General features: G+C 50.0%; 4 protein-coding genes across 4 annotated transcripts; 3 read left to right on the top strand and 1 right to left on the bottom strand.

Annotated features, from left to right (window-relative positions):
• Positions 1 to 763: 763 nt before the first annotated feature.
• On the top strand, positions 764 to 4,777 carry T310_2518 (uncharacterized protein; the record flags this gene model as incomplete). Its single annotated transcript, XM_013474610.1, has 4 exons — positions 764 to 1,051; positions 1,213 to 2,788; positions 2,853 to 2,966; positions 3,021 to 4,777. The coding sequence occupies 4 exons, from the start codon at positions 764 to 766 to the stop codon at positions 4,775 to 4,777; spliced, it is 3,735 nt and encodes a 1,244-aa protein (XP_013330064.1).
• A 642-nt stretch (positions 4,778 to 5,419) lies between these two features.
• On the top strand, positions 5,420 to 7,028 carry T310_2517 (uncharacterized protein; the record flags this gene model as incomplete). Its single annotated transcript, XM_013474609.1, has 4 exons — positions 5,420 to 5,492; positions 5,548 to 5,669; positions 5,755 to 5,908; positions 5,977 to 7,028. The coding sequence occupies 4 exons, from the start codon at positions 5,420 to 5,422 to the stop codon at positions 7,026 to 7,028; spliced, it is 1,401 nt and encodes a 466-aa protein (XP_013330063.1).
• Positions 7,029 to 8,213: 1,185 nt separating this feature from the next.
• Positions 8,214 to 9,097, bottom strand: T310_2516 (Phosphatidylethanolamine N-methyltransferase; the record flags this gene model as incomplete). The annotated part of the gene is made up of 5 exons (XM_013474608.1): positions 8,214 to 8,286; positions 8,347 to 8,689; positions 8,841 to 8,857; positions 8,926 to 8,965; positions 9,049 to 9,097. The coding sequence occupies 5 exons, from the start codon at positions 9,095 to 9,097 to the stop codon at positions 8,214 to 8,216; spliced, it is 522 nt and encodes a 173-aa protein (XP_013330062.1).
• Positions 9,098 to 9,506: 409 nt separating this feature from the next.
• T310_2515 (Intermediate filament protein (Mdm1)) lies at positions 9,507 to 13,229 on the top strand (the record flags this gene model as incomplete). The annotated part of the gene is made up of 3 exons (XM_013474607.1): positions 9,507 to 12,156; positions 12,220 to 12,455; positions 12,513 to 13,229. The coding sequence occupies 3 exons, from the start codon at positions 9,507 to 9,509 to the stop codon at positions 13,227 to 13,229; spliced, it is 3,603 nt and encodes a 1,200-aa protein (XP_013330061.1).
• Between the last annotated feature and the right edge of the window lie 763 nt (positions 13,230 to 13,992).

The raw sequence follows: 13,992 nt of genomic DNA, 5'->3' as shown, positions 1-13,992 counted from the left end.
TGCCTACGTATCTATTAGATATCATTTAAGAGTCGCTCTAGAGAACAAGTGAGGTGCTCTTGTTGAAACACTAGCAATTAAATGACGATTTGCTACTTCCTGTGCAACCGAAGTATATAGTTTCATTACCTGCGCAAAATATATGATATTGTGCTCTAGCAGGTCATAGTCCCTACCTAGGGCACCTAGGTATGGACGAAACCAAAGGAGAGATCATTGAGCTCCAGGGTTCCGAAAAGTGATCCAGGAAGCCAGATTGACTATAATAAATAACAGCCACTCAGCAATGCCAACTAGGGTATTTTTTTATTTGGTTTTTGTAGATACCATGGCCAAAGGGCACTTATATACTTCCTTCAGATCGCTCTAAATTCCCTCAGAATCACTGTCTTGCTTCTTGTTGGAATACATTGTCCATAAACTGTGAATGAGCGAATGAAGAACAACGCAACTGAGAATTTGGTTGATAAGCTGACATGCTTCTATATCTCGGCCTGCAAGATGACAGGGTCGTGTTGAGCGCTGGCCACAGGCTTGGCATCGGATCCCCTCCGCAAAGTCAAACCTATCCGCGGACTGACGTGGTAGCTAGAGCGAGTGTGATGGCCTCCGAAGATTGATCTTATTCGCTTCCACAGGGCTCTATACGGTATTTCTTTCTGCGGGGATCCCCAAATCCCTCGCTCTAGATCCTGGAGGGATCTGTGTCGGATCTTAGTCATGCCATGACCTGCGCAATCCGAAGCACCACATACTGTCCGCGATGGACGCCTACCCCGAGGATTACGTTGCTCACAATCTCCCCCTCATCCTGCTCTCCGGCATAGAACCGGCGCCTGATCATGTTGCCAACAAACCGGAGGTCCGGTACCCTCTGCTACAGGAGAAAGGAACGCCGATAGAGTCAGATTTCCCGCTCCTCAGTGGGCGGCTTGTGGAGGACCTGCGGACCGCGTTCCTCCAACAAGATGCGTCAGACGCACCATGGAATTCACGGAGCCATACTGGGCGGTCAATTGGGATTGGGCTGAGAATAAAGATCATTGGGCGGGTAGGTCAGAGAGCTGTTCGATTTGGCACTATATGGACTTCTGCTTGCGTTAGACTGCATAGTGCGCTGGGCAATTCGCAACACTTTTGCGCATTGAACGAGCATGATGGACTTGCATTTTTTTTTCTCATGATATAAGCCGCTAATTCGGATTCGTATAGTCTTACAGACTTCCTCCCAGAAAAGCTGATCCTCCTCAAATCTCTCCCGTCAATTCTTCGGTCGGACCAATTCTTCATTCTCCAATCTCACCGTTGACGCCTGGCTCGCCAACCTTCCCGGATGGGGTGCTTACGCCATTATGGGTCACGAAGCACCAGGATCTTATTCCTGCTGCAGCTATCAATGTATTCCCGATCACCTCCGATCCCAATATGAGTACACTACGAGACAATCAGCTTAAAATCGAGATCAATGGTCTGAAGGATTCGTGGGCTTCGTCCGGTTACAAAACGCGCTTCGTGGTTGTGTTGGTCGCTGAAGATGGCCTCAACATGCAGGATATTGATGATCGAATGGCGAGCATACGGAGAGCCACAAATTTGGACCCGAGATCTCTTTTCCTTCTTCCACCAGATTTATCAGCAGTTGAAGTGAAGGATTTCGTCCGGTCATTACTGGCCTCGTTGCAGTCATCAATCGCGGAGTACTACCGCGATCTGTCCAAGCATGCGAGACGAAAGCGCAATCGGGGTTCCATACCACCGCCAACGGCACCCCCGATAAGTGGAACGTCTCAAACTTTGTCTTCGCAGGGATGGAACGTTCGCTATGAGTTCAAGCTTGGCATTTTCGCGGAATTTCGCCAGGAGATGGATGCAGCCCATCGCAACTATGAGAGTGCATATGAGGCCCTGTTTGGCGAGGAAGTGTTCGAATCCATCGCGGGATGGAACCCAAGATTCAACGATGCCCGTCTTTTGGCCGATGTACTAGCGATCAGGATCATCCGATGCTTGCTCTGGAGTGGTCAAACTACCGCCGCGGTGCGTGCGTGGCTCGAACACAGGGCCCGTACTGAGGATATCGTCAGCCGCAAAGGAAAGGGAACAAAGAATTATGGGTGGGAAGCTTGGGATGCGAGATGGTCAACAGTAATGGCACAGCTCATTTCTCGAGCGGAGCTACCCGCATTCTCAGAAGACATTCTCAATGACCCTAGTAGGCTACACGAATCCCTTTTTCACCAGCCTGAAAAGACTTTGCCCGTGGGTGAAAAGTTGGCCCCCTGGGAATTGCTCCACCATGAAGGCTACTGGTTGGAGCGATCAGCCATACATTCAGCCCACCGACGCGCCCTAGCCGAGCAAGTTCCAGGAGAGGATCGGGTACCTCCTGGCCAATCTCCAGCTTCTCAGATTGCAGGTAAATCTTATCTGTACGACACATATCTGGCACCCGAACCACATGTTGAGGCTCCTGAACCTGGTCAGCCCGGCTTTGATCACTCTTCCCTAATCATAGACACGCTAAAAGCGTCCTTGGAACATTTTGCTGCAAGACGGCAGGTCAGAAAGGTCGAAAGTCTGAGCTTGGAAATAGCCAGAGAATACATGCGGGCCGGTCTCTGGGCGGATGCCCATAAAACACTTTTGCCTCTTTGGCCACAGTTGACATGGCGGGCCGATGGGTGGTGGGAGTTAATGGAGGAGTTTGCTTGGACCTTAAGAGAGTGTTGTCTTCGAGTCCACGACTGTGAGACATTAATCTGGGTAAATTGGGAGTTACTCAGTCGAGGTGAGATTGCATTCGACGTCCGCTCGAATTCGTGCCGTCGCTTCTAACATAGGGTGGTACATAGTCTTTTCGCCTCGGTCCAGCTGGAACTACGACTTTCAGAACTGTCTCAAGGATGTTCCCGTAGGCAGCCCTAAACCTGTCGTCGTCCTCAAAGCTGAGGATGTCGTGTCGTGCTGTTAGTTCCCATCGCGTTCGCCGATGTCAAGCCCCAGTCGCTAATAGTTTGTAGTGTCTGCATCACTCGTTTTTGAGAAAGCAGCTGGAAATGTCGGCGAGCCTCTCCAAGCTCAATTGGCCATCACTTCTGTGGCCCAGCCTTCTTCAGCTCCCATTACTCTCTCTGAAGTAAAAATCGTTTTTGAAGGCAGCCTGCGGCCCATTAAATTGCAATCGGAGCATGAGGTGGATGAGAGCGACTCATCCTCTTGTCAGATATCTGACGTCACTTTACGTGACTCTACAGCCTCAACTGATTCCTCAACACCCCTTTCCCCAACTGAGGGAACGGCTTCCATGGTCGGCGCAGCCAACCTGACCTTCAGGCCTTCTCAAACCAGAGTATACAATTTGACGTCCATACCTCGCGAGGCTGGTGAGGCCAAGGTTGCATCGATCTCCCTTCTGATTGAAGGGGAGAATTTCAATCTTGTGTATGCCATCACCCGTCATAGAGAAGGGGCATTATACTGGTGGGTGAATAGCGCCAAAGGTCCTCATCGAAAGAGGATTGGCAAAGATCGCGACACTACCTTGTGCAAGATCCTACCGAAACCGCCTAAGATTCTCATAAGCACACCAAACCTCAGGGAGACATACTATACAAATGAGCGAGTTATTCTCAGTGTCGCCATCAAAAACGATGAAGAAGAGGCTGCAGACGTAACCCTGCAGGTCAGGCTGTTTGGAAAACCGGAATTGGCAGCTAAGCTGTCATGGGCGAATGACGACGAACATCCTGCTGAATCGGGCGATGATGCTGGGGGCTCTCCTAATGAGGATACTCCTCATTCAATATCTCGTTCGATCGGCGTCCTGGAACAAGCCGCCAGTACGGAGTTATCGATTGTTCTTTCTGACACCCACTATGCCGCGGATTACGAACTCGAAATATCCGTTCGATACTCTCTGGTCTCAGATATGGAAACGCCCATCTCGAAGACTGTGGTGGTCAGCCTGCCCTTTGTGCGACCATTTGAAGCAAACTATGAGTTTCTCCCTCGCATCCATCCGCAGCCCTGGCCCAATTTCTTCCTTCCCGACGACGACCTCGCCGAGCATGGGTCGACCTCGAGGCCGAACGGCTTGCAGCAGAAGTGGTGCGTCAATTCGAAGATTGTGTCATTCGCCTCGGAACCGCTCATTATCGAGAAAGTCTCCTTGGTTCTGCTTGACATTCACGGCGGTGCACTCTGTGACATAAGCGAGGAGACTTTGCTCAGCCAAGAGGCGGCACAGATATTCCCAGAAGAACTTAGGGAATCTGAGTTTACCCTTAATGTTCAGAAGACCAGTCTGGACGATCGACGGTCGGTAACACTGAACCTCGCCTTGGATATTCTGTGGCGACGTCCGACTGCCGACGGTAGTGATGCTAGCACGACCACCTCACTGGCAATCCCCCGTTTCCTGATCCCAATGGGTGAGCCGCGCGTCCTGGCCTCTGCCTTACCGTCGGAGACGCTACCGGGCTTGATCCACCTGGACTACACACTCGAAAATCCCTCAATGCATTTCCTCACATTTAACCTCACGATGGAAGCGAGTGAGCAGTTTGCGTTCAGCGGACCTAAGACGAGAGTAGTCCAACTCGTCCCCTTCAGCAGACACACGGTGCGGTACAACCTCCTGGCTTTTAAGCGGGGCTTGTGGATTCAGCCACACCTCGTGGTGGTCGACACGTATTTCAACAAGACGCTCCGGGTTCTTCCCACCGAAGGAATGCGGGCCGATAAAAAGGGTATTTTGGTATGGGTAGACCCTGATTGAAGTCAAATAGACTTGCTTTAGACGTGATATTTTTTTTATGGGTGAATGACAACGACATGGAGCTAAATGAATGATGGACCTCATATACCTTTTACGCTTGCATGATTTACTGGGGATATCTTTTGCGAGTGTACAAAAGAAATTCTAATGAAAAGAAAAAAAAACTACATCAAGTTCTCATTGTATAGTTACCTATTTCCCATCCAGAGATCTGCGCTGTCACTGTTATCAGCAGGGCATCTCACGTGCCAAACCCTAATCAGTGCTGCGGAACCCGATGCGGATTAGCGTCTTTCAGTATGGTAGCCGCGGCGATCGCTTCCCGAAGGCGGTGAGCTCAACTCCGTACGCGACTGCGTCAGGCAGGCGGAGAAGAAGCGTCGCCGGGCTGGCATGGAGCAGCTGATGACCTTTGTCTTCTCAAACGATTCTGGCCCGTTTCCCGAGACATCCAAGAGCTGAATTCAACCCCTCGCGAGATGGCCCTTTGACGTCTCTGGAGCCTGGAAGCGGCAATCGTCACTCAGGAAGGCGCCTTGTTTTCTCCCCCTCTCTGCAAAAGTCGCCCCGTTCTCGCGCTTCGTCCTCCCATTTCCGTCTTGCTCTCTGCTGGAACGATTCTCGTCCCTGCCACTCGTCATCATGACTACACAGGCGGCCCTGATTGCAGATACGATCATTGGGCTGAAAAAGGCCCTGCGACGGGAAAATGATCGTAAGATTCTCATTTGCCCTCGGTGTTTCCGATGCAGGTCTAATTCCCCCTCCAGACTCAGGTCCAGACGAACCCATCACCCAACCGACGAACCGGGGTAACAAACTGAGAGCGAATGCGAAATATGTACACGAAGGTGTACTAGGTTACACGAATCCGCAGGAACTTTACAAAGAGGTGTGTTAGCTGTTGCTTTCTTTCAGTCCCCAGGTCTGCCACTTGTGACTGCTAGACTAATGCCCCTCCCCGCGGCCAACTCTAGAAAATCGAGCATGCCGGCTACACACGTTACATTCTACGTCGAAACCCACCTCGATATGATTCTGAAGGAGACGAACTTGAAGAGGATGATGAAGACTCTGAAGCCGATGCTGCTGCTGCAGAGGAGAATCCCTTTTCGGAAGTTGCCATCGAACGTTAGTCTCATCGCGCTGTCTCATCTGGGTATTTTTCGAGGAGCTAACTTGTCTTCTTATCTATATAGAAATCCTCTGCCCTCTCAAACACCCGTCCGAATTACCTAATCATCCTGCAATGTCCCAGCCGTATAAATCCAAAGCCCTCAGGACCATGACGCAAGCCATTGAGGAGAAGCTTCGGAAGGAACGAGCGCTTTTATGGCGTGCGAGAAATTTACATCGGCAATTTCTAGGTGATGCGGTCTGGATGCCCTGCGGAAAGGTCGAAACACCGGAGGATCGGTTTATTTTCGAACCAAGGCCCACAAATGAGGGATCCGGATTGGGTATAAACGGGCTCACTCAAAGTGAGCAGGTTTTGCCTTCGGGCGACAGCGCCTCCAAGAACACCAAAGCCGCTGTCCACGAAATGGTTCAAGGTGGAGCTTCTCGGAAGAACTCTATAGCGCCGCAGACTGAAGATCAGGGCCACCCGAGTTCAGGTGGTGACATTGAAATGACCGATGCCCCTAATCCTGAAACGGAGCTTAGTCAAGATACAAAGAAGCCGAAAACTGAAGATGACGATGCCGTGGTCGCAGATCTTCCGCAGCACACTGAAAGTGGTGATTCCGAGATGAAATCGAACGGGGCCGGCCTCTCAGATACAAAAACCAACAAACTCCAACCTGTCGGTGGTCTTCGGGGTGAAGTTGAAGCACCTGACGGCAATGGGGAAGTTTCCCAGGAAGAGCCTTCTGACGCAACAGTCGACGTTGAGATGCGGAATACCGAGCAACCTGACGAAGGGCAAGATACCGAGGAGACCCCTGATGGCTCTTCTCCTGAACCGCTTAGACGTATGACCACGAGAGCGCAGGCTAATGCATCGACGACGACTGAGGAAAATGGCGTCGCAAATCAACGACCCTCACCTGCTGAAACCATGGACAAAATCCCATCTGCACATCCTATCTTTCTCGTGCCTGACAATATCCGACCTGATAGGGACTTTGGCCTCCCCCGAACGAAGCAGAAGAAACAAGGCGCTTGCTTTGGTCATTCATACAAAAGCAGGACGAAACTGTGCGAGGGTTCGAGTACATGCTGGAGTCGCTGCTCCGAGCATGTCGGATGAAAGATGATGTGTACGAGTGGTGCAAGGCAGAGGCGCATCTCGGCGAAATGAGCGACGGTGAGGACTGGTACGACCGTGAGAAATGGGGATTGGCAGAAGGCGAAGATCTCAAGAAGGGAGCGGACGAAGATGATGTCGATAACAATGTCGACGAAGGGAGAACAACAGGAAAAAGGGGAAGAGGAAGGCGGTAATGAAGGATTCCTACTCTTAAACATCGACGGAGACATCGATACTTTGTTGTACATACAATGAATACCTTTCTCTCTCGGTTCCCCTTTCTTCCTTCCCGCATACCCCCGGAGCAGGTACCTCCCTTGTTTCCTTTTTCCCTTCCATATTCATGAAGAACTCCCCTACACTATGCTGTCATCACTGGTCGGTCTTGGTCTTTTGCATACTCTGATCATGATCATCATGTTCATCTTTTCATGTTCATGTTCATACATAAATAAGGTCGGGAGGTTAGGAATCTTGTCTTTTTTTTTGACTTGTCACATCTTATCTTACCTTTGGGAATGAGGTTGGCAGCTATTTATTTATTTGTTTGTTTGTTTATTAGGGTAAAGAGGTTGGTTAGGTAGCTTAGCGTAGCTTAGATACGTACAGTACATACATACAATACATGCCTATCTAGGTACTGTAGTACTGTAGTAGCCATGTGGAGTTCTACTCTCTTCGATGAAGATACAATAAACTAACTTATTGAAACAAGGATATATTCTTTTATGAGGCTTGAAACGAACGTATTTCTAGTCCTGCTCATGACAATAAATCATACATGCCAATTTTTTCTTTCAAAGTGTCCTGTCTTTCCCCTCCCCTTTCTCTGTCTCTCCTGTTTTGTTGATATAAATCATATTTGGCTGTTTGACCACTCTTGGCTCTAGTGGATGCCAGACATTGCAACGTTTTGTCTTTGCTCATCCTTCCAGGTCAAATATAGCTATCGATTCAACTTGTATAGGGCATCTTGCCCGGTCAAGGACTTGTTTTGTCATTGACTGCTCGTTGAAGATGCAAGTCATGGTGACAGTCCTTGATATAGATATAATCTTTAAAGATTGTGGGCCTCAATTCTGGAGCTTCTTTGATGTCTTTCTCGCTCCTTCCTATGTGCGTGACGCTATAGGATGTTGAAAATCCCTATTTTCAAGCCCGCAACGTTCTGAGCGTGGCATGACCTTACGAGCTTTTGCCGCCCTTCTCTTTCGCCTTTTCACGCTCACGCTTCGCATAGATCTCGGCAGTGAAGGGGCTAAGAATATCATTTATTAGCCAGAAACATTCGTCAATGGGGGAATAGAAATGAACGCACTCTTCCCATTGCAAGGCCAACCAGTACATAATAAAGACCTCGAGAGTTAACAGCAACCCTGCGACCTTGCCTCTGTACAAAGCCACAGCCAGGAAGCTCATGGTGCTGCCCCAGTACATGGGGGCATCCGAAACGTTGAACGGGAACCCGGTTACCGGGGCATCCATCAGAATCCCGAAGTAGTCGCCCAGGTACGTTCCAGTGATACCAAGAGCCCACATACTGGAGAGGACGAAGACATTCCCAATGGCAAAGAGGATGTACGCAATCCAGGGTTGATGGATCGGCTCATAGTAGGGCTGGTCTTTCAACGCTTCATTGTAGAGGTGGTCACGGAAGATGCCTAGGGAGAAAATAACAACAGCAAGGAAATAGCAGCCGTAATATGGGCTTCCGAATATGCGAGTCAGGTAATGTTTCTTGTGCTCTGCAAACCCATGACGCTTGTCAGTACGCTCTTTCAAGTCGAACTCACGATAGAATCGGACACATACCTAAACGAGCAACGACGCTTCATTAAAGAGAGTTAGTGCAAGATTCAAATCAAACGAAATGCCATTGAAAAGATAGGATACCTACTTCCAAAAGATGGGATTGAACGCAATGGACAGTGCAGAGACTAGAAAACGGCATTAGTATGACCTCATATGGCGCACAGACAAAACAGAGGGCTAATAGACTAGAGCGCAATCAATGGCTTACACTGCAGGCTCTTCTGCGAGAAATCCACGTAGTCCGTAATGGCTGACATCTTGGTGGCTGGTTGCTGTCAGGAATCGACGCTGGAGCAAGAGGTGTTTGTTGACTGCAAGTTCGACTTGGAGGTTTAGTTATGACGTCCCACACCGTTGTTTGGCTGGCGTGCAGTCACGGGATTGGTGGATACGGTGCGGGAGTGACGACGATGCCGCGGAACTACAGAAGCCACGAGCCGGCGCGAGATAACTATCGTGCAGCAGACAACACCAGCGTTGTGTACCTTCAGCAGTCCCTGCCATCGATCTACCGACGGTGATCCTGTCGTCATTCCTTCAGCCTTCGAACACTCCGCTAAAGCATCCATTCCGGTGCAATCATTGTCGAGCATATACGGAGCATCTCATGATCCTGGTTGCATAACCCGCCATGGGTCTGTTGACCCAGCATCGTGCGTGGGGAGAATGGCCCTCAGCCGTCAACATGTCATCCTGGCAGGCCTCTGCGGCTTTATATCCTGGGGCTTGATAGTGAGTTGGATACCGGTCGCTCGCTATCTCGGCTACGCGTTTGTCTCGGGAGCTTCACTTGTCTTGGTTGCTTTGTTGGGCTTGGTATTGCTCACGGTCAGGAGCAAGTCCAACGATGGAAGACACCAGCGGGTCTCTCCGACGGTAGCCTTTCTAACCCCGGATAATTGGAGGAGGGAAGTGAACAACTATCGAAAGATTGCGGCATACGAACCCACTTCGCTATACCCTCAATCCTTTGTCGTATCTGAAGGCATCGATGACCTTCTCCGACTGGTTTCTCGCGACTTTATCTCTTCCTGGTATCAAAACATCAGCCCCAGTCCGGTGTTTATTCACGAGGTGGACAAGGCGATAAGGATCGCGCTGGGCAACCTTCGCGACAGGCTTCTAAGTGAAGACTTGGTCTCAATCGTCGTCTCGCGTATCTTCCCAATCCTGACAACGCATCTTAAAGAGTTTGACCGGGCTGAGAGAGCGGTGCGCGGAAGAAACCTGACTCGAAATGTGACTGAATCCGAAGAGCTTGACTTCGCAATCGCGAGCAAGTATCGTGACGGCAGGTTACACCCGGCTGTGGCTGTTTCATTCTCCGATCAGAAGTCTCTCCAACAAGAGCATCTCCGCAAGGTTGTCGTCGGGCTATTACCGCAGCTCCTTCCTGAGAACCTGCTGAATAGTCGAGCGGTTTCGGTTTTGATAAGAGAAATCGTCGCTTGCGCTGTTCTTTTCCCACTTGTGACGTTGCTTTCAGATCCAGACACATGGAATCAACTGATAGAAACGTACGGGCGCACAGCGTTGCAGGATCGCAAGACGGTGCGAAAGCTTCGGGCGGCGTTGGACGAGCATGCATCACCGGTTTCGAAGTCGAAACAAGTGCAACCGTTTCCGAAGCTGAGGCCTAATGACTCCGAACGCTCCTTTGAACGTTTTGTCAGGGCGATCAGACGCTGTAATAATCTTTCCGATGCCAGGCGATTTCGGGCGCAGATCGCGAGCCAACTGAAACGCGAGAGTATGGTTGACGGGCAGGATCAGGTCTATCTCCGACGCCTGGAAACCGGCAAAAGAGTTCTTGACCAGAAAGTGGCTAAACTATCATCTACTGGCAGCGTCTCTCGTCCTGCAGCGGCTAGACCTGACGTGCGGCGTAACAGCGCTCCAAAGCTGCATGAAGCATCTTTGGTGGACATTATGCACGACGCCGCTGGACTCTCGTATTTCATGGAATTCATGGATCGTCAACGTCGGATGTCCCTCGTCCAGTTCTGGATCGTCGTCGACGGGTTTCGAAATCCTCTCGAAGACGATTTTGGGGATGAGACCTCCGTTGCTTCCACTACGTGGACTGCAACTGACGTTAATGATATGATATTGATCAGCGAAACTTACTTCTCGAAACCAGAGCTGAATGTTCCAGAGGAATCTCGCAAAGCTGTGAAGGCTTTCCTGAGTGCTGGCAAAAAGGCTACCCCGGAGCAGTATCGCAAGGCACGAACCGCTATTTTGACAACCCAATCCGCCGTGTTGGAAGAACTGCAGGAGGTTTATTTTCCCAAGTTTAAGCAGTCTGATCTATATTATAAGTACCTCTCATCCGATGAGACCTCGACGTCGGCCCCTCAACCGGGTCCTCCGCGGACCATGACGAGCTCTCCTGCACCGGAGACATCCGAAAGACGACCTCTTCCTACTCTCATGACCCGTACAATGTCCCAACCCAGCATGAAGCCGAGAGACCTACGCAGGGCTGCTGTATCTTCTAGCGATGGGAGAAACACAGGCAGGTTGTTCGACGATGCCGACTCTCCAAGACATTCGTTCGATTCAGAGCGTTCTGCACCACTGTTCGATGATGATTATGATACCGACCCTCTTGCAATGTCAACCCACAGTATAGGCAAAGATTCTCAGAATGGTGAAAGCGAAGCTAAGAACAATCAAGTGATCGAGAACATGGAGGCTGCGTTGAACGACATTATTACCAATGAGCCTAAAAATGGGAAAGTAGACGGCGTCACTTCCCCCGTATCCTTGTTTTCCGAGGACAAGGAACGAAACTCGCCCCGTGGCTCGTTAGATGGCCCCCGGGCCGACTCCCGGTCGACAGAAAAACCCAAACCAAGCATCGCCTCGCTTGGCCTGGTTGACCCTTCTTCTCGAACAGGAGTGTTTGATGATGAGCTTTTCCCGGACGAGAAGAAATTCATCGAGGACGAATATGCCGACCCGGAGGAAGAGGACGAGAAAGATCCTGCCGATGAGATCCACGAAGCAGCCCCTGGAGACCTCGGGCTCGCCGAAGCAATCGCAGCTCTGACAGAGGATATAGAAAAGCTGGCAGCGCAAGAATCTGTGCTTGACGCTCTTACCCGAAAAGCCGAACTTACAAACAATACCGCAGAGCTCAGGATCCTCGGGAAGTCGAAGGCGAGTATTCAACGCGAAATCCGTCGCAAGGAAATGCAAAGACAACAGTATATAATTCAAGAGAGTGACAGCAGTCTTTATGGTCGATCTACAGTGCAGATCAAATCGATCATGGTGGGAAAAGAGGAGGATGGGCGGGAGTTTGCACTATGTAAGAGCGAATATTCTTTGTCTTGAAGGTATTGTGCATCATCTGACTAATCTTTGCTTGCAGACGTGATCGAGGTGCATAGAAAAGCAGGAGAGCAGATGCCCGCAGCAACATGGGCAGTTACACGCCGATACAGCGAGTTTCATGAACTTCATCAGAAACTACGGATGAGGTACGCTTCTGTGCGTCAGCTAGAGTTTCCGAGAAGACGCGTTGTGATGAAGCTACAAAAAGACTTCCTGCAAAAGAGACGTGCTGCTTTGGAGGCATACTTGCAACAGCTTCTTCTGTTGCCGGAGGTATGTCGGAGCCGAGATCTACGTGCGTTTCTATCCCAACAGGCAATATTACCTCAGGCAGAGCCTGCGGCCGATGGGGAAGCCAAAGACATTGTTAGTCGTATCTATAACTCGGTTGCCGACGGCATGGAGGATTTTCTTGGGAATATTGCCATGCTGGATCAGCTCTCTGCCGCGGGACAGAGCTTAATTTCCGCTGCTACCAACCAGCTTTCCTCGTCGGAACCGGCCCTGGCGACGGAAGATGCAGTGACTGCAGCAGAGGCCGAAGCTGAATTGAATGCCTTCGAAGATCGCGAGTTGGAGCCCTTCATCAAACCTATCTGCGACCTCTTCCTCGAGGTTTTTGAACTGAACAAGGGCAACAACTGGCTTCGCGGGCGCGCGGTTGTCATGGTCCTTCATCAGCTCCTAGGAGGTACGATTGAAAGGAAGGTGCGCGACAGTGCGAAGTCTTTTGTTCAGGATGACTCGCTACTTCGCTACATTTCACTTGCCAAGGATACCCTATGGCCTGGAGGCGTCTTGCGCCCCCCCGTAGTCCGCACCCCTTCACAGAAATCAAGAAGCCGGACTGAAGCTAGCTTTATGCTTGCGGCGCTTATTCCGGATATGGCTGGGAATGTCGTCGGAAGAGCAAATGCGCAAGCGGCTGCAAGGAGGATCTTTGCGACGCTCAACAATCAGCGATTGAATATGCACCTGGTGCTTACAATCCTAGACGAAATCGTTCTCGTGCTGTTTGGTGGTGCAGACGCCGGAAGAGTTCGATAGGTGTCTATCCGCTAATATGGCAGAGCAAACATGGCTGGTTAGGTGTTTACGGTTTGCTGTTCCGATTTCAGTCTATAGATCTTGGGTGGCTTCAGTCTGTTTGCATGCATTCATGAAGAACACACTCAAGGATATGCAGCAGATTCACAGAGGTCGAAATGAGCATTGTTATGAATTGATGAATGATGGCGTTTGGATAAAGGTTCTGACGACTTTCGTTTCCCCGCCTTTTTTTAAATTATTTGATGTGAGACTCGGAGTTCGCTGGGAATTGTACACCATGGATGAAAGTGAACGTACCAACTGGCACATTGATTTATGAATGTCTTCGCTTATATGAACATATATAGTGCCTAATCAATTAATTCCCGTTATGATAGTAATCATTGGAAGTCCTGTACAAGCTGTCTGGTGCTATTGCTATCCACCGGTGACATGGATTTCCAAGAAGTTTTGACAGAGGGGTTCTTGGTAACCAGTCCAAGTTCCCAGCAAATAGATCTGTTCAGTTTTGCTTGTATGATAAATTGCATCTCTACCAGATTATCTGTACCTCCTAATAATAGCAGTATGGCCTGGTCCCACATGGCTTGTTCAACAGCGAATGCTTCTGCGCATACGGAATACTCCGTACGGTAGTTCGAAAACAAGTACCGAAAAGTACGCAATGCTCTGTACCGAGACGACAACGCCTGATTACTCCGACGAGCTCTGTGGATATTATTGGTCAGTTTTCAACTCTCCACCTGTTTCGTATGGTAAA

This window comes from Rasamsonia emersonii (assembly GCF_000968595.1).
Source record: "Rasamsonia emersonii CBS 393.64 chromosome Unknown ctg1118621760031, whole genome shotgun sequence".
In the NCBI taxonomy this organism is placed as follows: domain Eukaryota; kingdom Fungi; phylum Ascomycota; class Eurotiomycetes; order Eurotiales; family Trichocomaceae; genus Rasamsonia; species Rasamsonia emersonii.
The sequence above is the reverse complement of the archived record's forward strand: the minus strand, read 5'-3'. Positions and strand labels throughout refer to the sequence as shown.